Here is a 26,854-nt window from a genome sequence, read left to right as displayed (position 1 = left end):
GTACCTGTGTTCCCGTTCCTCCTGCACACAGCCATGTCAGAATTTCTCAGCATGGCTCATCGGCCTGGAGCCACAAAAGTGCACATCCCTGCTCAGGAGAGCTCTTGAGCAGATAATGAGCGAGCTCTCAACAGGAATACTTTGCCAAACTGAGTTTCAAAGAGCTGTTAGGGGTGCAGGCATCTACTGACTGGCATCTACTGGGATCGCGTCCTGGATTTGTCCATGGTGTACACAGTTCCGTAACAACAGTTTACGTTAGCATGTGTGGTGCAAGGATCAGGATCATGTGGGGTAGATACAGAAGCACACACATGCTCCAGAAGTATCTTTTCTTTCCCTTAATTTCTGTGTCTTGTTCAATGAGAACAATTCACAGTTTCCTCCTTTTAAGTACAAAACAGCATTAAAACCCTGACATTCTTCCAACACCAGGTTATAAATGACCCAAATCTCTCTTGATAGAAATGCTTCCACACAGTACATCATGCCTGGCCTCAGTGTTTTTCCATTTTATGACTGTGCACTTTGATACTGTATTATCCTTATCTTGCTCTATACTGCTTCTCAGGTCTGTCCTGCTTGTTTAATACTTTCTTTCCAAGTGTGAGAGAGAACATTTGGAATTATTATGCCTGTGTCTCTCACGCAGAGATTGAGACAAGAACTGGCCAGCTACCATCTGCAGCTAAACCCGACTTTCTCTTCAAGTCAGAAAGGTGCTTTAAAATTGGAATTCTCCATTGTAACCTTGAACAGTGCTATTTTCATGCACATGCACTGTGCTGCTTTTGCTTCCGCTCCCCTCTGAAACAAGAGGACAGTTTGTCCTAAGCACTCTTTTGAGAAGCAGAATTCACACTGTTGCATACACTCCTTTTTGCACTTGCATTAGAGGCTGACAAAATAAAAAATTAAGCAAAATACTGTTGAATAGTACAAACTACAGTGAAAATGAAATAATCATGCTCTTACCATGAAAAATTTAAAAAAAATCCTAGCAGTAATAGGACCAGACGAAATGGCACTGAGTGACAAACTGAGGGAAATCCTTGTAGACATATATATGTGGCAGGAGTGATATTTAAAAATCTATTCCAAAATATGAAAGTCTCACCTCTGACTGTCAAAACTCTTCTCCACTAGTAAAATATGATTTTCTGCCATGGCAAGACAGGATGAATTGACACATGGCAGCTATTTCACAGTAACCTCTCTTATGCACACCCTTTAGGCTGTCATAAGTTTGTATTTGAGGATATTGAGGGCTGTAAAGGTTATTGAAGTTTACGGACACCCATACAGTTGGAGTTTATGAGAACAGGGTCATTACTGACGGCCAACAGAACAAGGTTAAAGCAACACTGTGTGCTTTGAGTATGAGTGTCTTCTCTGTTTCAGTTAGTCTTTTAGACACTTTGTATTCTTCTCATGTTTTCCTTCCCCATGAACCTACCTCGTATTCCCCTGCAAACTCTCACTATTCTGTAAGCGTACACACCACCATCTTTCCTGTCTTTTCATCTCAGCTCTCTTAAGTCTATTCCGCGACGTTAGCTTTCTTTTTTACAATGTGAAAGCTGCTGCATGCCCACTAATTCAGTGTGTTTCCTTTCTCCCTGACCCTACAAAGCATTTTCCAATATCTCCTACAAAAGACAGAATGTGAAACAATTAAGTCATAGTATATTGATGAAAGGACTTCTCAAATGTCATCTACCTCTTCAGGGGTGGTAACCACACTTATAAATGAAGTTACTTACATTTAGTCAAAGCAAGCCTTTTGCAGTCTTATCTTAGCATGCTTCTTCATGAGGCATCTGACATAATTTAGGCCTTTGCTTGCTCATAACAATGAGGCATCTGACATAATTTAGGCCTTTGCTTGCTCATAACAATGAGGCATCTGACATAATTTAGGCCTTTGCTTGCTCATAACAAATGTGTGCATTTTGTATTTATGTACTATTTTACATATATAATTCAGCATCAGAAAATGTTCTTCTGATATAGTCAATTAATTAAATGTTTATGGATTAAAGTGTATGTACTATGATACGAAGTATTTAAGTATGTTTAATCTCCATTGAAGTTAACTTCACAGGAGTACCAGCTTAAATTCATTGCTTTTTCAGGGTCTTAATTTGAAATCTGACTTTCTGCTTAGTCAAACTCTCACAGTATTCCCAACACTTCAGTACAGCCAGCACCTTCTAACAGCTACCATAAAAAACTTCAAAAAAAGGTTTACCACTATTTTTCATATGTCCTCCTCCCTACCTGGAGTAACAATATTAATTTCACAGCGGTCTAAGATCAGGAATTAATATATTTAGTCTAGAACAAGAGATAATTTGAATTAAATATCCCTACAAAATAATACTTTTACTTCTGAGAACAAATGATTATTCTAGTCTGCTATTTATATTTATACCCACATCTGATGGCTCTGAACCAATTTAAAATGTGATCTTATTTACAAAATTCCTACTTCAACAAAAAAAGGTTAAATATTGTCCTGAAAATCCACCAGTATTAGACGTAGGATTTGCATTAACTTTACTGACCTCAGTGGAGGTTTTTTTAAATTTATAATTTATGGTTTATCAGACAGAACAATCAAGTCTGTTAAAGGGCTACCAGAACATAATTCTTAACAGCTGAGAAACAGAAATAGGTTATACATGGAACAGTTGCTTTACTGTAAGTTTTCTAGAAAGTTGTCACATGAAAAACATACTTGGCAAGTTATTCAAGATTTACAGGCATTCAAATGAGATGCTTGCATCGCTCACAGGTGGCATAACTGTACATGAGGCAGACTGTCAAACGAATAGCAGTAGTAACTTCTTGACAATATATGGTGTATACAATAGATGAACTTGATGTATATCAGCTTACTTACAAATGTAATCCATTTCATTTCATTTCCATTCCAAAACACTTAGATGACCTGAGACTTGGCATGCTATGCTCCAACTCAAGACAAGCCTATTTAATAATCTGACAAACATTTTTATAATAGGAGCTAATAACGAAAACTTGTTCACTGTGTAGTACTACACAACTCTACAAATACTCTGGATACTTTTTGTACACTGAGAGTTGTTCATAGCTGAAATAATTCCTCTGTTTATACTGTCATTTGCACTGCTCTCCAGCATGTTTGAGCATTCCCCATCTGTGGTTTAAATGCAGCGCTTCTGCACAGATAAAGCTTATCTCAGCCAGTAAAGGCAAAACACTGACAAGAGAAAAAGAATGTTCTCCCATGACCACTCTGTTGTGCAAGTGTTTCTTCATCTTTTCTGGGATGATATCTTGGTTTGTATGGGGCCATTATTAAGAAAGAAAACATTTTTTAGGAGCTTGAGGGAATAAATTAATTTGTGGTCTCCTTCATTCTCTTAATTTTCATCCAAAACAACTGAAAGTAATTAATTTAAACAATGAAACGGCTTCCTGAGAATTCTCTGAAGCCAATCTCTAGCATCTATAATTGAAGATTTTACAGTTGCAAAATCAAAAGGACATGATGCCACTTTTTCAGGGAATTCCAATGCGGTAGACAAAATTAGAGTAAGAATCCAGGTTAAAGACACATCCCATTACATTTTCACCTTCTGACCTGTATAATCTACATATAATATTGGTGTGCCAGTCACAGTGAACCCTTAGGGGTTTTTGAAAGAACTCAAACTATTTTTAAATAATTAATAAACTCTTCTCTACTTAAAGCTTTAATATAAACTTCGGAATTCCTTCTGTTTTTACATATATGGGCATAAGCTATCTTTCAAGAGAAAAAAGGGATTGAATAGCTGCAGGATTTCTAAGCAGCAAATGCTTCATAACAGAATTGTAATGAAGAAATGTGATTCATCTGCGAGCAGAAAATACATAAAATATTTTGTCCAAAATGGATCTGAAGCTCCATAATGCAGACACAATGCCCAAAGCCCATGAAGGAATGGTCCCACCTCTGGTTTCCTGCGGCAACTGGTGGTAGGAGACAAAACCTAATGGTAGCACGACCTGGATTTACCTACAAGTAGGATGTGCTTAATGAATTCAAGGTTCTGTTGCTTGTCAAAGTCACCATGAACCTCATCAATATACCATTTGCTTCTCTTTTTCCACCTTATGAATTGTTTTGTTCAGTTCTTGTAAACGAAAAACACAAAAAGGGAGCTTTGGGACAGCTGTGAAGACCAAGTATAGTAAGTATAAGACATTCTTGATCTTTTGGAAGGCTATTCCAAAGATGCAATGTCCCAGGGAAGCCATGGAAAAGATTAAGGAATAATATAAGAAAAAACAGCCACCCATGGAGAATTCCAAGAATGGAAGGACTACGCCTTTGAAAAAGGGCAAGAATAAATCAGGAGCATGGACAAGAACTGCTAGGCCTGCAGAATAAAGAAGTATGGACTAAGAGACTTCCTAAATGTTACATGGCAGATGAAGTATATTTTTACGGAAAATATTTTTATCAATTTTATACTAGGATTCAGGGCATAAGTATTTTTACATCTTCCATCATAAAAACATTTCAGGAGATTTCAGTGACTCAAAGTCTCCCTTTTGCTTTAGCTGCATATTTTTAACAATATGAAGTTACTAATCTTCGAGACTTAAAATTTAGAACAAGAATGGTTCACTCAATTTCCTTTTCAAAATGAAAGTTCAGCTTTTGGTTCCTGAGAAAACAAGTGACACATATGCCTTTTCAAAACCAGAAACATTCACCACTGAAATAAATACTTACAAGTGGCATGAAAATCCAAACGCTTCTCAGATATACACAGAAAGGAGCAACCACACTACCCACACGGCACATCATGCTTCCGCTTCCAACAGCAAGTGACCTACACATAAAACAAAGACTTTGATAAGAATTCTGGCAGATAAAGGAAACAATCAGAAATGCACAGACACTTAAAACATCAGTAGGATACGTGTCTTTAAACAATTATACTAGGAAGCTATTGCTACACCAATGTAAATTTATATTGTAGTGAAATTCAGCTGCTTCTATAATTAAGGTTAAAAATACAATCCTTCAGCATAGACCACAGGATGAACAACCAGGACTTTTAAGAAAGGCATAAATAATGTTTAAGAAAGTATTGAGTATTCTTCTAGTTCCCCAGTGAAACCAATCAATGCACATGGAATGAGAAATAAACACAAATTTATGGTACAGCCAAACACTAGGCAACTCTGAAGCAGCTGAAGCACTCATCCCATCCCAAGTCTTTCAGACTACCACCACTGATGCCAAGAGTTGCTGGATCTGGCACAGGAGCATAACAAAAGAAAGGAAATAACAGCAAAGTAATGAAAAATACATAACTGGCAAAAGTTCTTACCTTACAATCGTTGGGTACAGTTCTGCTGTGTAGAGATATATGAGGCCAAATGCCACACCTATTGAAAATTTTCCAGCCATATTTGCTAAGATAATTAATATATTGAAATCCTATTGAAAGAGAGCACAGAAAAATAAATACCAGAAAATAACACTGTTCCAAACTTGATTTACATCTTTCAAAAGTTGTGACCCTTCTTTAAACAATAAGCAATACTTATTGCTTGCTTTTTTAAAAATTGGTCTCAATAAGTAACTAGTGTCCATTTCACTTTTTACCAGTCCTGGTTCACTGAAGCCCTGGGAACATTTTACACGTGACTCCAGAAATGATAGTGAATCCTGTACTGAAAATACAGAAATCTATCTTAGACTGGCAGCTGCAATTTAAAAACAGCCTTTAAGCAACTATATGATTTAGAAAGAGCAGCTGCATCTACAGACTTAAGAGCCTTTAAAATCAATTTCTACTACAGGAACACTTTCAACAATATGTGACTAACCTGAGGTAGGAACATAATTAAAACACAGATCAGTGCACTTAAAATAAGGAATGGAATGAGTGTGTTTCTCCTTCCCAGTTTGTCCATCCCAATGCAAGCAATGATATAGCAAGGCAACTCCACAGCACCTGTCAGTATGAAATTATTTCGTTTTAAGTCATGATTACACATATTCATGTTATAACTCTAACTTCCCCTTTATGAGGATTAATTTAATCTAAGGGGTAATAAATAAGTGAAATCCAGAGATAACCAGTGTGTCAGGCTAGTTCATTTGGTAACAGAAATGGCAACAGAAGGCAGAAAACACAGTCTAAAATACGGTCGTGGGGGATGGAGAAGGACAAAGGAAGTGGGTTTCACAGCGCAGAGCAGCTCTGTTCTCTTTGGGGTGGAAAATTACAGAAAGCAGCAAGGCCACGGTTCTGCTTTTATGACACTGGCACTTGTGACTGAAAGCTCTCCATTTGCAGCTCTTCTGCTTCAGGTATTTCCACATCAACAGCTTAAGCATGCCCACAAGGAATATTGCTAGTGTCCCACGGACACACCTCTCGGGATTTGCCAGCTTCCACTTGGGCACAGAACTGAAGCCACGGGCACCTCCCCCAGCTTCAGCCCCAAATCACCCCAACGTAAAAGGCAAGCAAGGTCTCTCCAGGTCTGGTTTTCTGGGTCAGCTCCACAAATACAGAGAGTGCGGTTCCAGCTTTCTCTCTTCTCCATTAAAAAGAGGGCAGCTGCTTACAATATCCCACTCTTATTTAGATCTTCTCTTCTTAATGTCTCTTTCCAGAGAAAAACTTCAGCAGCTCTGAAGGAACTGGCATTTGACTAGGACTGTTCACAAACCCTCTGTAAGCATGATTTGCCCCTAGACAAACTATATTGAGCCTAAGTCAATTCAGACATGTTTTTATCCAACTTGCTCATGAATAATGCTACTATATCCAATGTAAAATCAAGGAAGAACATAAGATACAAGCCCTGCACAAATATGCTGCATTCCTTTACTAATCACGTATAGTATGTCAATACACTTATAATATTGGGAAACAATCTTTTGGGCTTGTGTAGGTAAAAGCAGGTTGCAATTATTCAGTGTTAGTCTGCTAAAATATTTTTGGAAGGGATGTATATGGTGATTTACACACTCTACTCCACTCTAACAGCTTAGTTATCTGTGCAACACTAACAGCCACTCTTCAATGCATCAGTCTACCAATAAGCTATAGTATGCAACAACACAAACAGAATTCACAAGAGCCCCAGTCCTTCTGTGTGCTTGTGTACATGAACAGTCATGTTCACTTTACTGAGAGTAATCAGTTGCATAAAGCAAACCACATGATTTAATTCTTTGCTGGCGCAGAGCTGCGTGCCTGATCTAGGGTCTTCTGAAGTCAATGGAATATTTCCACTGGTCTTAACAAACTTTGGATCAGGCCTTGAATGCACTGAGCCGCTTTTATAAACAACTTACATACCAGAGGAAGATTACAATCAGACTGACAAAATTAAAAGAATACTACAACTAAATTAAAAATAAACTTTTGAGAAAACTAAAATTACTCTTGCTTTTGAGAATTATGAATCCATTTTCTACACAGACAGACTCAATATATCATGACTCTAAGTGATTAAAGGAATATTTTTTTTCCTCTCATTTTCCTAGTTTGTGCCTTTAACAGAGCTGTGTGAATTTTGTGTTGTTGGTCTGCTTCCCTTGGTGTTTATGTGGATCTGCTACATGCTTGCAGGGCAAAAAGGAGACAAGCAGAATATGGTTTTACAATCACAAAGACAGAGAAGAATTTTGTACACCAACAAATTTTAAATTATCTTTTTTTTTCCCAAAACGGTGAGATTTGGAGTGAACAATACTCCTCCTGTGTTAGTCAACTTTATGAAGTGTTAGCAAGAAACTTTTTGAACAAGGTTTATAATTGAATGAACAAAGTTAAAAAATCTGCTGTCAAATCTATAGACATTTCTAAATGTTATGTTCTAGTTCTGTCACAAACAGAATAAGGTACAAAAATATTTACCTATGAGAAAGAGATTTAAATATTCATTGCCTCCTAGACTGACAGAACTGAGGGAGAAGACGTAGTACCCCAAACTTCCAGTGAACCAGATCAGCCAGACTGTGATGGTCCTTCTTGCAATGTGCCAGTTACAAAACAGGTCTAAGATGTTGTGCTTCTTTGTTGAGGATGTGTCATTGTCACCTGTTCTGACCAGATCATCTTGTTGGACTGAGCACAGTTCAGAAACTTTGCAAGGAGTGCTTACTTTATTCCATCTTGCCATTATATTAATTACTTTTTGTGCATCTTCGTATCTTCCCTCTGACAGGAGCCAAAGAGGTGTTTCTGGGAGCATCCAGCAGCACAAGACAAAGGGAAGAGTTGCTATAGAGAGAAATATCTGATAGACCCACCAGGTCCGAACCAAATATCCCACGAGTGCCACAACCATAATTCCCACAGCAAAAAAAGCATGGACATGCATAGAAGCCCAGGTTCGTGCTTTTATGCCAACAAATTCAGTCACATAAACAAAAGCCACAACCAGATAGCCACTTGAAACCTGGGAGGATGGGAGAGAGAGAAAAAAAAAAGAGTGAGGTTTGTATCTACTCTCCTTGTGCAACAGCGGTAAAAACAAACAGCCAACAGTGTTCCACATTTGCGTATGCTTAATTGCCACTGCACTGGCATGTCCCACACTGACAGAAAAAAAGGCAACCCTGAAAACAAATCAACTGGAGAAAAAGTGCACTCAAAACTTTCAGACTGCCCAGACACTGTATTTAAAAATGTTAAGTGATTTTGGATGCTTCTCTGTAGTGGAGGAGAGCCAGCGACAGACACCTGAAAAAGAGCCTAATTTGCTGATGTCACTAAGCCCTTCACCTCCAAAAATCAGGTCTCTTAATGACATCACAAACCGGACACTTGGGAAAATGAGGTCCCCTGAAGTAATTGCCACTTTGAAAATCTTGACCTCAGCTTTTAAGTAGACTATTAATAATCTGTATGTCAGGGAATGGCAAATTTACTGAGAATTACCTTCCACACCCTTGTAAATTATCTCATTAAATCAAATTTTTACAATGTTGGAAGAGGATCTCATATATATGGTTATAGGTCCTCATACATTATCTAGCCAATGCAATTACTGGCATGTTCTGCATTATAGTATTTCTTCATTGAATATATACATATATATATAAGTGAATATATATATATTTCAATTTCTCTAGCAACAGTCAAACTCTTGGTATCTCAAAACATTTCAAAACACAGCTAGAAAATCTAGACTAGAAAATATTCCAGTATATTGCTTTGATTAAACTATTTTCTGGTTAAAAACCAGAACATTCCAGTTAATAATCTCTGATTCTGAACCCACTGAACCTGATAGGAAAGCTGCGCTGATCTCAGCGGCACAGGACTAGAGCTTTAGACCTCCATCTCACAAATCAGTCCCAGTGGGAAGTTAAAACCTACAGCATTGGTCTGGTCAGAGTTTTTCACTTTTCTAAATTGCCACAGCCCCTAGCATCAACAGCCAAGGGAGTCAGTAGAGGGACTCCTATTGATCTCACTGTTCAAGGCTGAAATGCCCATGCAGTTTTTCCTGCTAGGAAATCCTTCTGAGCTCTAATCAGGCAAAAGAAGCTCCAGATGCAAGGTCCTGTCTTGACTAATGTACTGTCAGCAGGAATAAAATCAATTATGTGATTATTTTCAAATTTCTAACCTACTTTAAATAAATTACATAATTTTTCTTGTGATAGCATTCTAATTTCTTTATGCATTATATAGTGAAAGACTACAAATATACTTTTGGATGTAAAATAGTAATTTAAAATTGGTTACTATGTATAAATATTGAATAGATATCAGATATATGTCATACATATATATAAAAGTATGCGTATAGATATGCATAAACACATACACTGGAATACCCTTAAGTACAGTATAAACATCTAGGTGTTAAACATGTGTACCTATGTATTTAGTATTCCAGATGTAGCTTAAAAGACCAAAGAGATGCATGGAAGACAAAATGTGCATCTCTCCTCCATCACACAAAATGGTAGAGATAAAAATCATACTTATAGGTTTTTTATTTTAAGAAAAATATACTCCATTTTTAAGAATAAAGAGAAATGCCATGACAGCTGCAATGCAGAATGCAGGGTTTGCTGCTTACACTTGGTATTTAATTACCAGTCCAGCAGAGGTTGGGATGGAGGAAGTACCAAACACTGCTTCATACAGACGCTTTCTATTAATTCAAAGAGGAAAAGTGCTGTGGTCCAAGAACATTCAGACTCTCCCTGCTCTGCTGAAATAAGTGCAACAGAGGGGGCTTTAGAATAATGAAGTAGGGGAGGAAATAATAACAAAAGGGATGTTTTCCTCAGAAGGGGTAGGAAATAACACATAAAAAGAGCCAGGGTGAACATTCTTTCTTACCATAGCAAGGAGAAAGCGCACAATCACGAAACTGTAGTAGTCAAATGTGAAGGCCACTGCGATGCCAAATACAAACTGACCAGCACTTGTGAACCATATAACACGCTGTCTTCCCAGTCTGCAAATCACAGTAGTAATAAAATTATGAATAACCACAAACATTCTACTAAAATACACCTGCAACTCCAGAAAGCCTATCTGGAAGTGATTCTGAAGATACGGTACTTGATACTTTCACTCACCACAGAAACTCTGGTTTAGTTACCTGCAGTAATTTTTCAGTAATTCCAACTTTCAAGAAAAAGGAAGCTCCTATGGACAGAACTTCCATTCCACAACTCTTGGCTGGAAGCAATGTGCAGAAGTGGGCATTACATATGCTCACCTCCAGTTTCAAGTTTAACTTCTACATAACTAATCTGGAAATTTACTCTGTCTTATTTATGAGGACAGTAGGTAAGACTCGCTTTTTCAGATATTTTATAGTAAGTAATGTCTAGTTAATAATTTCCAACAAAAGTTAGCTGTGATAATACATGCCATCTCTCGCCAAAGTAACAACCAATTTGGATAGTAATCTATCTTCCCTAATATTCTCTGCGACTCTTATCATCTACTCCACTCCGAACAGCTTTTCACAGATGTGGACATTACATTTAGACTGAGAGTCTGAGGACTTCAGGGGTGTGGGCTCCTTTGTTGATTTTTCTCTATGAGTATTTGGTAGTACATTAAAACAACTCCTATTTTTCTCCAACATTGACCTGGAGTCATGCTCATTTGGTCTCTGATCCCTGCCAGAAGAGATCCCAGTGAGTCTTAGCTGTCAGAGCTCTTCTGTTGGGAAATCTGTTAATTGGGAATGGGAGGAACCCACAAACTTATTTCCCACCAGCCAGGATGTGTCAGAAAATAATAATTTTCAGCTGTAAAATCTACAGCTGTAAATCTGCAACTCAGAATGTGTGTATTATCTTAACTGGCTGTCCATAGCTTGAATTAATGGAAATGAGAACAATATGATGGTAACATTATAAATCACATCTGAGTATTAATTAATAAAGCTATGAACGATTTAAAGGGACGCAGAACAAATGTTGGCATTATATTCTGGTTTTGTATTAAATATGGTTTTACAAAGCCTCGGATCGGGAGGCAGGATTGATTCCATGTGTTCTAAAAGCCAAATTGAAACAAGATCATCTTTACTTCTGCATTCCCATGTTGTAACTGTCACATCGTAGCATTGTGCTAATGAAGGAAAATCAAAAAAGAACAAGCCTGGTCTCCTTTTTCTGCTTATACTGTTAGCTGTGGGATAAAACGTCACCCTCCACCTAACCGAGCTGCTAGTTAACAAGCTCCTTTATAGAAAGAGATAAATAACACTAAACCAGCCTTCAAAGAAAAAACACAGGTACATAAACTGTCCCAGACAAAACCAAGCACAACGTAGCTTAGGCGTTTGACTCTCATATGGATAGAGGGTCACAGCTGGGCATTCTTCAGAGGTAGGAATACGTGTGTTTGTGCTGAGAGAGAACCCCAAGAGAAGCAGGAGGATGCAGACGTACATCCTGGATCTCACTACTGCTCCTGAGTGCAGCTCTGCTGCTGGATGTCCGTGCGTGACCTGGGGTGACAACCAGGGAGGAAGCGCCAGAGGGGAGCGGGCTGAGGGACAGCCTTGGCACCACGAGCAAGGGGCTGTCGGGCTCAGTCCCTCCACGACTGACTCTCCTTGCGCTCAAACAGAGCTTCGTACATGCGGGTAAACAAGTGAAACTACAGCACAGCTCACTGACAAGCATTTTTCCTCCTATCTGGACTAACCTTCAAGAGACTGAAGTTTAAGCTAAGCATTCAGGGAAAAACTACAATCGGACAGCACGGAAAAATAGTGTATGCGTGTTTATTTTAAGAACGTGGGGCCTGATCAAACCCTCAAAGCCCTTTTTAACAGCCCCACAGAGCTGTATTCATGTCAGAGGTTAGGAAATTTGTGATTTTAAAATAAATGATTTTTAACTTTCCAGTAGCCCTTCAGCTGTTTATCATATCCAGAAATAAAAATCTCTGTTTCCATGAGGAATCTCTCACGGAAAATGAGGTGAAAATCTACTCCCAGGTTTTACTGTTGCTATTACCACTAACTATTGTTATACCTGTTAAAAAAAAAAAAATTAATTAATGTAAGAGCAAATACTAGCTGCACAGGGCAATCTAAGGCATCAAGGCCTAGCACAATGGATGATATAAAGTAGGAAAAAATCTAAAAGCAAATTATTTGCAAATACATTTTAAAATTAGTACTTGGCTATTGGAAAAAGAAATTGAGTTAAACACATATGTGAATAAAACAATATCCAAACCTCCTAAATTGTGAATATATAATTATGAATACACAATTATGAATACACAATGAATGAAGAGAACAAAACAGGTAGATATACATGGAGTTACTACAGTTTGAAGCTACAATTTTCAGAGGATGGCACTTTACCTGTCAGCAATGTCACCAAAAATCACTGCTCCAATCAAGACTCCAAGCATGAATGTAGGCTGGATTAATTTTGCAAGCCATTCTCGGTCACAGACCAGATCCCACTGCGTAACAACAGTGCTCTTCCACTTTGTGTCATCATAGAGAAATCCATCAGAACAAGGAAATTTGGACTTGTTGCCTTTGTATTCATATGCCAGATCCAAAGTGACTTCTCGTTTGAACCTGCTGCACTGATTAAGTTCCCAAATTTCTCCATTTTCCAGCTGGACTACAATGTAATTTTCTGTTGATGTCCATAGTGTCCAGAGGTCCTCTATACTCGATTCAGAAGAGTTGTAGAAAAGAACACTACTCACATTTCCAGGGATCCCACATACAAAGTTAGGAGTAACAGCCATGAACACAGATGCTAAGTAATGGATACCACATGACATAGCTTGAAAGACAGATGCAAAATAAACACATGCTTGAAACCTGTAAAGGGAAAGAAAAAAGTTTACTGAAGAAAAGCCCTCTATACATGAAAACAAAAATCAACATAATTGTTTTGCTAGGATCAGTAAATGGAGACATCATTAAAGTTTCTAGTGTTTTGTTATATAGTTTTGCTTCAATATTAGCTAAGCCCTGCAAGAGACCAAAGATAAGAAAAGATCCACAGTAATCTATTGTCAGGAAATAAACACTGCTCTTAGTCATGTGTTTAGCCATACACAGAGAAGACCATTTAAAAAGAAACAATCCTGAACTTAAGCACTTAGTTTGAAGCAACCTTCCACCCTCCAGTTCTGTGCAGTACCTCATGCCAGAATAAGGCCTTAGATTACTGGAATGGTTAGAAAAAACAAAATGTTGCAACCTCAGGTCCTGAGGGATAGAGATATGTGCATCAAATAAAACAAACCAAAGACATTACGCCCTTCATTTCACCTAATTGTATCTATACAACTGTATTCTATCTATCTTCCATCTCTCTCTATTGCCTCCAAAAGACAAAGAGAGAATACATGTAGAACATGCAGAGGAAGATAGAATCTGAACAGTGTGAAATGTTTTGTACCAAAACATAGCTGTAAACTGGGTTGGGTTTTGGCTTAAACAGGGTGTACAGTTATCCATTAAAGATTGTATCATAAAGTAAACATGGTAAAATAATGTCTTATGCATAGCCTAAATTTTAACAGCTTTTAAAACATGCTTGAGATACAAGTAAACCTTAGCATATAAATTGCACACGTATTCTGAATTTCAAAAGACTTGCAATGAACTCTAGTATCACTGACTGCAAATTCTAGACAGTTTCTGATAATCTAAGCATAAGGAGTCTTTTCCTCAATTAAATGTTAAAATTATGCACATAATTAGTACAACATCTGTTCAGAAAAAACAATAGAGCTTTGGTTTCTCCTCCACTTTTTATTTCCTGAAGGCCAATCAATTGCACTAATTTGAAGAAGCATTCAATGAGCTTCTATATATACACCCTTACTGCAGTATGCAGTGGGCCTTGACAGTATGAAACAAAAAGCAGCTTTTTTTAAATGATCAGAGGTTAACTCTGCAGAAGTTACAGGAAATGATGCCTAAAAAACAATTGCCTTGAAATGTCTTCTGGGAAAAGTCAGAGCAATTCAATCCCCGTAACAAATGCGACCTCTAGATCACTCCTCTCCAAAATGTATCTAATCTAGCCTTGAATTCCTGTAATAAAGATTGCAACGGTACCTGGCCTAGGACTTTTAAATCATCTATTATCACAATTTCTAATTAATTTCTAAACTCTCTATAACCAAAGTATTTAAACAGAAATTTCCGGATACATTGTCTTAATGTCCAATTAACCTTTCCAATTAAACAGTTCTCTTGTATAACCTAACTCCATCCACCATCCTTATTCTCCTCTGCCTTTTATCTTGTGATTCTTATTTCTTTCCTTGGTAAATGTAAACCCAGTTGCCTATCCTGTCTTTCCAATGGCATTGTTGCTGTTCAGATGCAGCGCTTTTTATCCCCCTTTCTCTTGACAACAACTCTATTGACTTTTCCATAGCAGTCTGAGGACAGGGGTGAATTGCTAAACCCACCGAGGCAGCTCAAAAGCTGGCTCCACTTCCCTCTTAAAGATGCTGTAAAGCAATCCTCACACAGATGCTGTGCTGTTCTTTCCCAACAAACCTCGTGAGAGATAGGGTCAAGAGAAACTGAACATAACCACAGCATCCGTTAAGCCTATTGATCCCCTCTCAAGAGAACTGCTTCTTGAGGACTAAGCAGCTAGCCATAAATCAAAGCAAGGCTAAAACAGCTCTGAAAGGCTTTGGGGATATCCTGGACCACAAAAAAGCAAAGGTTATTCTGAAATGTAAGCTTTGTCCCCCTATTAATGCAGACAAATGTGGTCAACAACATTTTTTAGTTCCTCTTCTCTAATTTCATCCTAACTGTTCCCATCAAAACACATGAACTCATTTTAAAAATAGCAGAGCAAGACCAAATTCGACAACTTGGGCTATTGTTGCAGTATGCAGAATGACTGAAATCAGGACTAGAAGACCTGTCGCAAATTAGCAAATTTAATCCCTAGAAGCTGTGTAGTTACATCCTCTACTAGCTAATAAAAAGTGGCATACCTGGAACCAGGATCCCCAGTATTTGCAATATCTGTCATTATGCAAACTCCCATACATTCTTCTTGAGTTTCCTAATTATCTCTCGCAGTACAAGAAACATCAGGTTCATCATTTCTTTTCTACCCAGTAAGAGTGAGCAGGAAAAATACATTTATGCCCTTTCTTGTTGGAGAGGCTTAAAAGAAGATAACAACTTGTAAGGATATGGACAGAGAAGATGGCATGAATCAACACACTACATTATTTTTTAAAAATCCAAATCCCAAGAGCATCACCAGGGCTATGATTTGGATCAGGTCTAGCTAATCTCTGCACTAACTGCTCCCTCGAGAGTTTTATCTTATCTCTTCCTGAACACTTCTTGTGATCATACTTCAACAGCCATTTTGACAGACTGCTCCACTGTCAAATCTTTCTGTTGGAAAGTTTCTCATTAAACCTAATCTTGATGTCCCCTTTTCCAGTGTAAGACTATTAACAGCTTATAAAATATCCTTGTGCAACCTTGAATAAATCTTCCTTGTCTTTTATCACTTCGTCGGGCAGAATTGTCAGTTATCCCCCTCCAGTTACTTTCTAAAGCTATATAAATTACAGTCCCTTACCCTTTCCTCATTTTTCCTTTGTGTCCTGTAGAACAGTTTCCACCTCTATAAAAAGCAATAAAGGATTTATTTTAAAGAAATATCTGTGTCATGCCATATTTCACCCATCTTTGAAGGGTTTAACTTAGAACTAGATATAACTGATTCTTGTAAAAATGTTCTTCCATTTTCAGTGTTATGAAAACCTTATTCAGTTCCAACAAAGAAGTCCATTCTATAGTGTCATTATTTTTCTTACCTAATTTGCAGCACCTATGCTAAGCAAACACAAAAAGTCAAACAGAATGCCAGATGTACATTAATAGACATAATTTATGCTGTTTATGACTTCATTTAAGAACAGCAAAACATGTGTTTTGACAGCAAAATGGCCATGTCGTTGCAGAATCCTGCAGGATGGATTGCACTGCAGTTTTTGACCTCTAACTGCTCAATAAAAAAGCCAAGTATCAGGCAGGGGGAGCAGGAATACAGGAGAATAAGGCCTGATGTGAAGTTAGAAAAGTGTTTGGCAGCACCAGTGGCTGAAGGCATCCCACACGACACTAATGGGCTGCCACCACACTAGTGGGCTGCTCCCCTGCCTGTAAAAACTACCTGCTGCTCTCTCCAGTAAAATTCCACAATGGGCTGGCTAAGCCTCTCTCTGTGTGTATATATATATAAACCCCCACAAAAAATACCCTGAAAGCCGTCTTGTGCTGTGAAGGCAAAATTCATTGCCGACTACAGTAGTGTTGTAACAGTGTCTCCACTGATGCTAGATTGAAAAGCCCAACCTTATCAGCTGCATAACGAAACTCCTGCGGGTAGGAAGAGCTTTTCTTCTAGAAAGAACAGTTGCGTAGAGGTCAGGATATTTGTTAACTTTCATCGTTACCAAAAAGCAATTAATTAGGCTGTTAGTGACAACATATAGAAAGCATGAAAAATATGTAGGAAGGATGATACGTGGGATGGGAGAATACTATAGATGCATTGAACTTTGCTTTCCAGAACAGCTGAAGATTGAAAGGGGACAGAGAAAGACACAGGCCCAGCCTCATGGCAGACACGGGTTTGCTGGAACAGAGGTTGGGGCAGGAGACAGTGCTGAGCGAGAGGAACATAAAGCTGCTGCCTGCTCTATTGCTAGCCCGGGATCCCTCCCTCTGGACCTTTGGGTGCATGAGTTTTATCTCAGCCCTCTTGCTGTGGCCATGTCAATGCTCTTCCCCAGCCTTAAAACCCTGGGGCTGTTTCTCCTGCGAGGGCTGAGCAGCTTCTGCTCTTTGTGGGAGGACTTGGTGCTGGGGGAGCCTGGAGCAGCCCCGCGGCAGGCTGCGCTGGGGCAGGAGGTCGCAGCAGAACGTATACAGGTCACACACTTCACTGACCGTCAGGCACAGGTTAGTCTATGCTGTCCTTGCTACCGACTGTAAATTATTGACTTTTTTCCCCAAATTCTTAATTTAAGGACACCAGATTGATAAGAAACTCCTTTATTACTAAGCTTAAATCTCTCTGTTGCAGGCAAACATGTAATATAATCCTTTTGGTAACCTCACCAAACTCCATTTTAAAAGATAAATTTGCCTGAACGCTGCTGCTCATGCATCAAAATGGTAAGAAAATACCATTGCAGTAGCAATAAATACTCTCGAAATTCACCAAAACAAAACAAAGTCTGTGATTTATTTTCCTGGACTGATCTCAAAAAGGGCAGTTTTTAGCAAGGGTATTTTATATGCCAGTTATCTTCACATACACACATCAGATTACATAATGTATATTGTTGCAAATAGTAGTTTTCAATAACCTATTTTATAGATTTTCTTCTTTTTAAAAAACACACTTTTTGCATTTTTTTTTTTTAAGATCTGCAAACATGATGACAGTACTCAAAGGTATGATAATCTCTCTCAGTGTTTTTCCATCTCTTCAGTGACTTGCCATGGGAGATAATTATTTGGCAAGCACATTTTGTCACTCTTGCCAGGAGTGTCAAATATAGAAGTCAAGAGGACTTTGTAGGTTACCGCTCCAGTATAGAGACACTTAATGAATACCAGACGGCAAATGAGCATAAAACGGTCTTCACAACAGCTTGAGCAAGACACAACATGAAAACGTTCCAGTCTTTCTTAAAAATATTTCTGTGAAATTTCTCCTCAGTTATTCTTTTTTCCAGTTTACAGCTTACAGTAAAAAAGACTTTTGCATTCTCTAACACCTCCACACAAGTTTTAATACCTCACAGTAAGAAAAGCAACTGGTAATATCATAATGTCACTACCTGAATTGAAAAAATATTCTTCTACAAAGATAATGAACTAGATCTCAGACCACCATCGCTCTGGCTGTAGTCTCATGACACAACACCTCTGTGGCACTGTCACTGTAAGGTATCTCCTCCCTTCTCCTTTCCCACTGTTTATTCATCCCCTGAGACACAGTGCACTCTACCCTCAGCTGCCGTGGTACTTTTTATGTGGACCAGCTGTGAATTTTATCTAGGAAATTGTCCTAACTTGAAAAAAAGTAAAAAATAGAAAATGATTAAAAAAACCAAACCAAGCCAGATTAGTTGCTTGGTCCAATTTATATTGCATCCATGCAAATGATCTGCACCAGTTGTGCAGACACTAGGTTGTTAGACACTAATTTTATGTTAAATAAAATATGTTTCTGATAATATTTGTTTGCTTGTCTGTCCATCAAAAAGAGGAGAGGGGGAATTACTAGATACTCATCAAAAGCTAACATAAAAATTTAAAAATCCTTTTAGTGTAGGATCGAGTCACAAGGCTGTTCTGTGATTAGCAAAGATTTGTACTATTCCACAGGTTTTACAAGAACTTTTTTTTACTGTTTGTCTTTTCAATCATCTTGTTAGCAAATTGCTTAGTCAGAAAACACAGTACGTTTTTGTTGTGCAGTGTACACTCAACAGGATTGCTTCAGTGGAAAAAACCTTCCAGATATTTACTATTTCTGAAAGAATTTGTGTTCAGTAACCACTTTCACCTCTGTATTCCATCCTCGTTTTTTTTAATGTGAGAAAAACCATTCAGCATTCTTTACACTCTAAACCAGAAAGCTGTGATGCCCTTACACCTACACACTTATTTTTTGAGAGGAAAAGAGCTGAATGAGACTCAGGAGCAGTATTTTTGCTATGGTGCAGAGAGCAGATTTGGAAGCAGCCTTAAATATACAACAGACATGGCCTTATTTGACTTACAGTGTCAAGAGTGAACTTCCTTCCCTCCTAAGGGCAGTTTAAACTACACTAAGACTTGGTCTCAGCCCACATCAGGAAGATGGTTATTTCCAGAATTCGTTTCCAGAGGCAGAAGATGCTGTGTTGGATATCCAGCTTAAATGTACCAACAGCACAGATGCAACAGGAATAAGAAAGCCTGTAGGGATCAGGAAGGCCCCAGGAATTATATATCATCACTGGTGACAATGTGACACAGCAGACACTTACCAAAACCTTCTTACAATCATTTAAAACTGATTCTCTGAAGAATTGTAACACTTCTATCCCATTAAACTTAGGCACATTTCCCTCTGATTAAGACAAGCCCGGCATTTGTTCACTGGAGTCAAGAAGAAAAATATGTCAGCTGCTCGCTGCTGCACGTTTGGTACAACAGCTTAGATGAGTCACATCAGTGTAAAAATCAGGAATTAGTGCTACAGAATTAAGGGCTATACTTTAAAAAAAAATTTCTTTTCGCAATTAATGCAACACATCTTCATTTTTTACCATCTACATCAGGCACATCAGGTTTCTGTCATCACTTGTGACAAAATAATCCAGTTGACAAATACTGCTGGGTTTCAACAGCCTAGTAGCATAGCTTTCATCTATGGACAGCTACACACAGCAGAAAGGGCAGCTGCCATTAAAGACGCCCCGATTGTTTCTTGCTGCCCCTCTGCCAAGGGTTACTGCCGCCGGGGGACAGCCAGCCAGAAGGACAGTGTGTTCGTGGATCAGCCACTTCGGCACAACGCACAGCCTTCTGCTTCAACTGACCAGGGAACTGGACTGGGCACAAAGGCTCCGGATTTGCAATCAAGCAACCAAGCTACATACACATGTTCCACTCTTGACTTTACTGTGAAAGTAACTTCTGGATGGGGGGGAACACGTCACTGGGAGTGGTAGCTTTTTAATTGCTGGGGCTATATCCACTAACTTTCCTGCATGCGTCAACTACAAGGGATTCTGGAGATGTCAACAATGGACTTGGAACAGTTTGGCAACATCAGAGGTGAGCACAGCTCTTGCACCGTACTCTAGGCTCCTTAGATGAAAGGAAGATAAATGATACGTCACCCGCCATGGAGGGATCCATCTACAGATGGATTATGTAGTGAAGAGAGAGATCTACAAGACCTGCCTCTGTAACAAATGCCAACCAAACATCTCTGATGCAAAAAACCTGCAAAAACTGCAGTTTTTCTCCTTCACATATTTATAGTATCTATCTTATAAAGAGTAGAAATAAAGCAATAAAAGGGACAGAAAAGTGGACATTAAAACTATCCCTGAAAACAATGGTTAAACATTAAATGGTGCACGTTAATGTCTAACCTTCTTCTGGTCAGCCTTCTTTTTGATTATCAAAATCAGTATGAAATAAATTTTTGTAATTCTGGTACATTTGTACCCATATGCATACGAGTAAAGCAGTCCTCGAACTTGAGGTCACGACTCCAAGAGGGGCTACAGCAGTTACCAGTGAAGCAGCAATCACAATGGGAAGAAGGCTGGCAAGCTGGAATGGACTGCGATTGCAACAGCAATTCCAACACCTTTCAATGGCAAAGTGGGAATCAGTCTATTTTATTCCAGTTATCCAATTGTCCTTTCTGCTTTACATGTGTCACGGATATATACCCGTTAATTTAATTAAAAAAGAACATGATCGTTCAGTTTTTAAGTTATTTAGGTTTGTTTGGGAATTATTTGGGTCAGTGCTAAACACAGCAGAGTGGTTATGCTTGAATAGTAGTAACACTTCAGGCTCTATACTTTTTATAAACATCTACCATTTAGAAAATTAGCATGTGCTCTGTCTGCATGATATATTACTAGCATTACTTCTCACAGGGAAAACTCAATTCCAGTATCTTTGGCAACATTGTTTTCTTTCAGTCAGCCTCTTTTTGGGGGACAAATCCTAATTAGGTATTTAATTCCCTTCCATGCTGTAGCGTTTCCATCAGCTTATGTAAGCAAACCATTTCACATCATAATCTGTAAAGTATCTAAAAGAATTTAAATGTTTTTATTGAGATTCCATCTAATTATAGACATAGGCAGTACTTCATGTATAAACTGTTATATTCCATTCCTCCGTTCCCATTTAGGAAATCAGATGCTTTCTGCTGTTTACCTTAATGACACATCGCACTAACTTTGTCCAAACTATGTAAGTTTACATTTATTTTATCTGATTTTTTTCTGTCTATAATTCTGAAATAAAACTAATTGGTTTTCATAAGAATTATGTTCTTACTTATTTGTTATTCTATTTACATATTTCTGTTGCAAAACTCTGAACCTGGTATAGCTGAACGTACAAATGCATGGATTGAATACCTACTTCACAGTGATGAAAACTGTCTGTTCTGAAGCAACTAGCAATCTATTCTACAAAGACTGTTCTGCAAAGCAATTAAGTCTTACTGTTGTCATAATTAAATTATGCTTTTTAAGAACTTTGTTTCCTGTTCATAGTAACACCTAAGAAGATTTGGATGCAGACAGCTCATTTTCAGTCTGAATTCTACATAAGTTCTCTTCATGCCAAGCCACACTTACTGTTGAGCATGCTACCCAAGGCTTTAAATTTCTATATTGGAAATTTAATTCCTCCCTGCTTGGAAAATGATTGTAAAATTTCTCATTCTTACAGGTTTTTGAAAGTTCTCATGGGAAAAGGTAAAACAAGCAAGAAATCTGCGTAATTAATTGAAGAATACTGGACATCACCTTCCTAGCAAACATTGGTAACCATTCCTGCACATACTTGTATCTTCTGAGTATTCAGTTAGAAATAATAAGGAATATTAGCTCTGTGGATCAAATTATGTTTAAACCATTTCTGTAAATATTTGACAGAAATGTAATGGAATTTTGGGTTGCTCCATTGTTTCCTTCTTCCTTAATATAAGAATCCATAGCATTACTTTTGCAGTCTAGAATATGATTAAGATGATTTGGTCTATTTCTGTGGGCTTCATAAAGCATTGTATCACCTGGACAATGGGTCATTTTACTCTCCCTGCCTCCATTTGCAACTCTTACAAAGTTCTTTTAATTCTGACTTTCACCACCATGACTCTTGATCAAGAGCAAAATAGAAAAGCTAAAGCAGACACCTTTGTCATATTAGCTTTTTAGGAATAATTCACTTAAAAAAAATAATCACTTAACAAGATGTTACATTTAGGGAATTAAGTGTCATATAATACTGTCTTCTAAAATCTGGGACAAAGTCAACGTGTAAATCAAGGCATCGCTTTAGGAAAGGGAACTCTGTTTCAGCCAGAGATTCTTTTGCTGCCAAAGAGAATACACAAGTTGCAATTCTACCTGTACAGAATTCTACACTTGTAATTCTACAGTTCTACAACTTGAAGAAAGGGATTCGATTTAATGCACAGTCTGGTATGGTCAAAGTATTGTCTTCTATTAAACTTGGTTTTGCTTATGTATGAATTGTTTAAGCACATCCCTATTTAGCAGCTATGTTCTACACTGAAAAGGAAAATAGCCTCCACATCAACAGCTTTTCTCTCTTTGTGTAACAGAGTAGCTGGTATCTTCTACAACTTTGTTAAACTCAGTTAGGACACCGAAGAGGAGTAAGACATAGCTCCCTTCTTCCTCTCTTTTCAGGAGTCTACACTGATGATCCACCAATAAACAGTTCATTATCTCTTGCAAGGTCAGCCAGTCTGTCCCACCCACGTTCCTGCTCGGCCACGTAAGTATCCCTGGCAGGCTATCTTCTCCAAGGCAAGACAGGTTATCTCTAAACCCACATAAAAAAGAAGGTTACTGAGCACAAGAGTACTTTCAGCTTCTTTTGCAGGTACGTAGCTCACCTTCCCTCCAAATTCTTCCTCTTCACTGCAAATGTGTAACCCTCTTTTTGCCTAGAAGTCCTCAAACCCTTCTCCCCAAATGGTCATGGGAATCTGCCCCATAATGAGACCTTATGGAATGATTAATTCCTACTGGAGAGCTTTTCAGTTTGTTTTGTTTTGATCAGCAGGCTGATCATGAACTTCTGTGCAATTTTTGTTTATTTATATCCCCTTCCAGTTTCAGTCCTGGGTATTGGTTTGGCTAGCCTGTGTCTTCACAAGACAAGAAAAATATTTCTGTTTTCTCTCCTCTGAGAGATTTACACATTGTAGAGTATATAAAATAGTATGAAATGCCAAAAGTTGATTTAATAGATCTTGCATATTTTAATTACTGCCTTGATTTTAACTAGACCAAGACCTTTTCTACAACCTCTCTAAAGAAGACAAGTCAAAATCTTAATAGCATTATTGATCTTTCCAAAGAAAAGGTATTTTCATTAGTTTTATTGGTCATTTATCTCTTCCATGACCAACTGAGTTATTCTATATTGTTCTTGATTTCTTAATGGAAAGCAACCTTTTCATTTCCTGTCATTCAAGGAAGATGATTCTACTACCCTTCTCTTTAAACTGTTACAACTGGAAGTAATTTAAATTAAAAACAAAGAAATGCAAATTACAGATTTGACTGTTTCCAAGGCTAAGAGTGCACTTTGGCCTCATATTAAATATATTCTGTAACGCTCTTTTGCCTGCTTATACTTTCACAATACTGTCAGGTTCTTTCCTTGAGTCTTTCTCTTATGGTAGCTCATACAAGGGAATGATCTGGAATAATGCTGTTTTCTAACCTTACATAAATATTTACAAGCAATATATGGGTCCCATTCTCCACAAGAATCCAATAAAGAAGCTGGATTCTGCTCAGACCTACCAGGATTCTTCTACATAAATCTATTTTTGTACCAACCGCCACCTCTATTCTCAATGGAAAAGTGAGACAGAAGTGAGCTCAGTTACACTGATCTACAAAGGATGACAGTTCTGCGAAGAGCCTAAAATACAAGTGTAAATGAGATGAGGTCCCAGTCGCTCTGACCCTGGGACTAACACGAATTATCTCACTCAGAAGGGTGGAGCTGTAGCAAGTTTATGGTATTTCCCAGCTCTGCTGATCTACACCATTTCCAAAGGTGCAGGAAAAAAAATCCAACCAATAATTTGTTCTGGAATATAAGCCATGAATATAAATTATTTAAATGAAATGTGGCCTCATCAGTATAATTTCACCATATGTCCAATGGCTTTGTGTCAGAGAACGCTTTTGGACATTGCTTATCTATTATTACTTATTTTTCACCTTTTGTATCTGACTTTCTCTCTAGCACTAGACAGACATCCACCAAATGAAATATTACATTATAGATATGGTAATATTTATTTATAGAACAAGGGCTAAATGAATATTATTAGTAATATTTTCTAATTTTTCATCAAGGACACAAAGATCTGTGCCTGCAGTTTGAAGGCTAAAAAAAATGTATTTTCACCTACTTCATAAGTTCTAAATGATTGCATTTATCTTCCTTTTTCCTTCTCAGAAAGCCAGTTGCAGGTTTTTATTCCCTCAATTTCCATTCCTTTGGGATTTCCATGTTTTCAGAACTGGCTTGATCTCTTATTTCTCTGATCTTAATGCTTTCGATTCAACAGTTCACCTAAATCAATCTTTCGTGGAATTACCTGTATTCAAGGAACTGACAGCAAGGATTGCTGATGGAAAGTAGCAACGTAGCAAGCATTTTAACAGTAGTATTGTTGCATACGTGACAATTTTTCTGATGTCTGACAGCAGAGCAATGCAAGGATCTTGGTATCTACTTCACATTGTCTTGAGATGCTGGCTAATGCTGTGACACAGAAAGTGTCCTGCCAGAAGCACTTCCCACATCTCAACCTTATAGTTAAGCCTTAAATAGTTAATTTAGGTTGAAAGTAAAGAATCTGCATGTATACTGTACACTTGGATACAAAATACTGTATACGGTATGCAATCCATATACATCTATCTATACTACTTTTCCAGATCCCCTTCTCACTCAATGAGGAACCACAGACAAATCTAGGTGCACCATTTATCTTGTCCTAAACCACTCACTGAAAATAAGATAGATGGATCATGTCCTTAAAGGGTCTAATTCTCCCCCTTGACAAGGTGACTAATGCAGATGTCTGAAGTTTATACTATATAGGCCTGTAAAGTTAGTGAGAGGAGCTCACTAGCGCCTTGATTTGGACAGCTGATTTCCCCACACAGCTAGCATAGACTTATACAGATGTATCAGGTAGGAACTTGGATCCTTCCAAAACTCTTTCACAACTTAGAGAGGAGAAAGAAGTTGCAATATGGATGGAAAATTCCGGGCCATCATGGATACAACACATTTAAATGGCACTGAGCCCCATCCAAAGTGTGGTGCTGACTGCTCTTCATAGAGCAGCAAATTATTCCCAGTTCCTTGAAGCACCTTTTTGGCACTTCTTTTCTACTTCTTGCTGCCTTATCGACCTTTTCCATCTATTCTCCAGGGCTTGTCCTGTATTCCTGCCTCAGCACCACTGCTGAGGCTGCATCTCTGATGCTGCTATCTTATAGTAATGCCTCCAAATAATAGGAAGAGGAAACCCAACTTCACCTCTTAATGAAAACATATTCTTGAGGAAAGGGTTCAGTCTGTGATCCAATGGATAGTGCTTCTAGATTACTCAAACCACATCTTCATTGTGTGTGATTTTCAGAGAACATCTGCTCTGAGTGAAGTGAGCATTATAGTTTGGCTGTCAACGTATGATATTAAGGCATACATTAGCTCTCCAGGTAATTTCAGTATTTTTCAAAGACAGCTGAGATTTGTCTCCAAGTAGATGGACAATCTGACAGATCAACCATCATTATTAGTACTTGAAAATCTGTCTTGTATGGTTTGTCATCACACTTTTTCCAGTCTTGGCCACTGAGACATAGCTACCTCAGTTGATATTTTCTCTGTCTTGCTATTTTTTCCATATTTCTGAGAAGTTGAGAATCTCATGTTCTTGCTCAACTGCTAGAACTTCATGCCTCAAGCTACCCTAAATAAAATGTCAGCTGTGTATGTATCTCAGTTCCATTCTCATGTATAGAAAAATGGCAGCCCAGAAATTTTCATAGCATGTGCTGAATGAAGGCTTCTGGGGCCTTAGAAAAATTCTCTAAATTTAACATTGTTTTCTACTTGTATTATTTCACTTCCTGCAATAAACTGGTCAAACTTTCCATGACTAAGCTATGACTTAAGCTATGACTAAAACATTTCCTTCCAACTTTAACATATCTTAGTACTGCTGAAAATCATTACTATTATGAGAAAATTATTGGCAGAGCTTTTATAGAAGTGATATCCCAGTCCCAGGCATTATATTACAGGGAACACACTGTGCAGTGCCTTACATATTTCATTTTCATTCATACCATAATATTTCAGGATGAAACAGCTGATCATCAGCTCCTTGATGTGTGTGATAATTGCTTCATGCTGCCATAACTATGTCCATGCTACAGCTTCGTCTAGAAGCCACTCTGGGGGGTTGCCAACATTTCAGAGGTGCAGT

The 26,854-nt window shown here is 38.1% G+C and overlaps 1 protein-coding gene across 5 annotated transcripts in view; it reads right to left on the bottom strand.

The window, feature by feature from the left end:
- The window catches only part of SLC22A16 (solute carrier family 22 member 16), a 66,965-nt gene that overhangs the window by 5,544 nt on the left and 34,567 nt on the right, over window positions 1-26,854 (bottom strand). For all 5 annotated transcript variants that reach the window (XM_075046810.1, XM_075046812.1, XM_075046813.1 and 2 more), the window contains 6 exons: window positions 12,871-13,347; window positions 10,368-10,485; window positions 7,923-8,466; window positions 5,875-6,002; window positions 5,373-5,482; window positions 4,769-4,868 (listed from right to left, as the gene is read on the bottom strand). In XM_075046810.1, the coding sequence (XP_074902911.1) occupies window positions 4,769-4,868; window positions 5,373-5,482; window positions 5,875-6,002; window positions 7,923-8,466; window positions 10,368-10,485; window positions 12,871-13,347 (1,477 nt within the window). The remainder of the gene's footprint in view (window positions 1-4,768; window positions 4,869-5,372; window positions 5,483-5,874; window positions 6,003-7,922; window positions 8,467-10,367; window positions 10,486-12,870; window positions 13,348-26,854) is intronic.

The sequence above is a fragment of the Buteo buteo genome, chromosome 15 (genome assembly GCF_964188355.1).
Source record: "Buteo buteo chromosome 15, bButBut1.hap1.1, whole genome shotgun sequence".
Lineage (NCBI taxonomy): Eukaryota > Metazoa > Chordata > Aves > Accipitriformes > Accipitridae > Buteo > Buteo buteo.
This window is presented reverse-complemented; position numbering and strand designations above follow the sequence as displayed.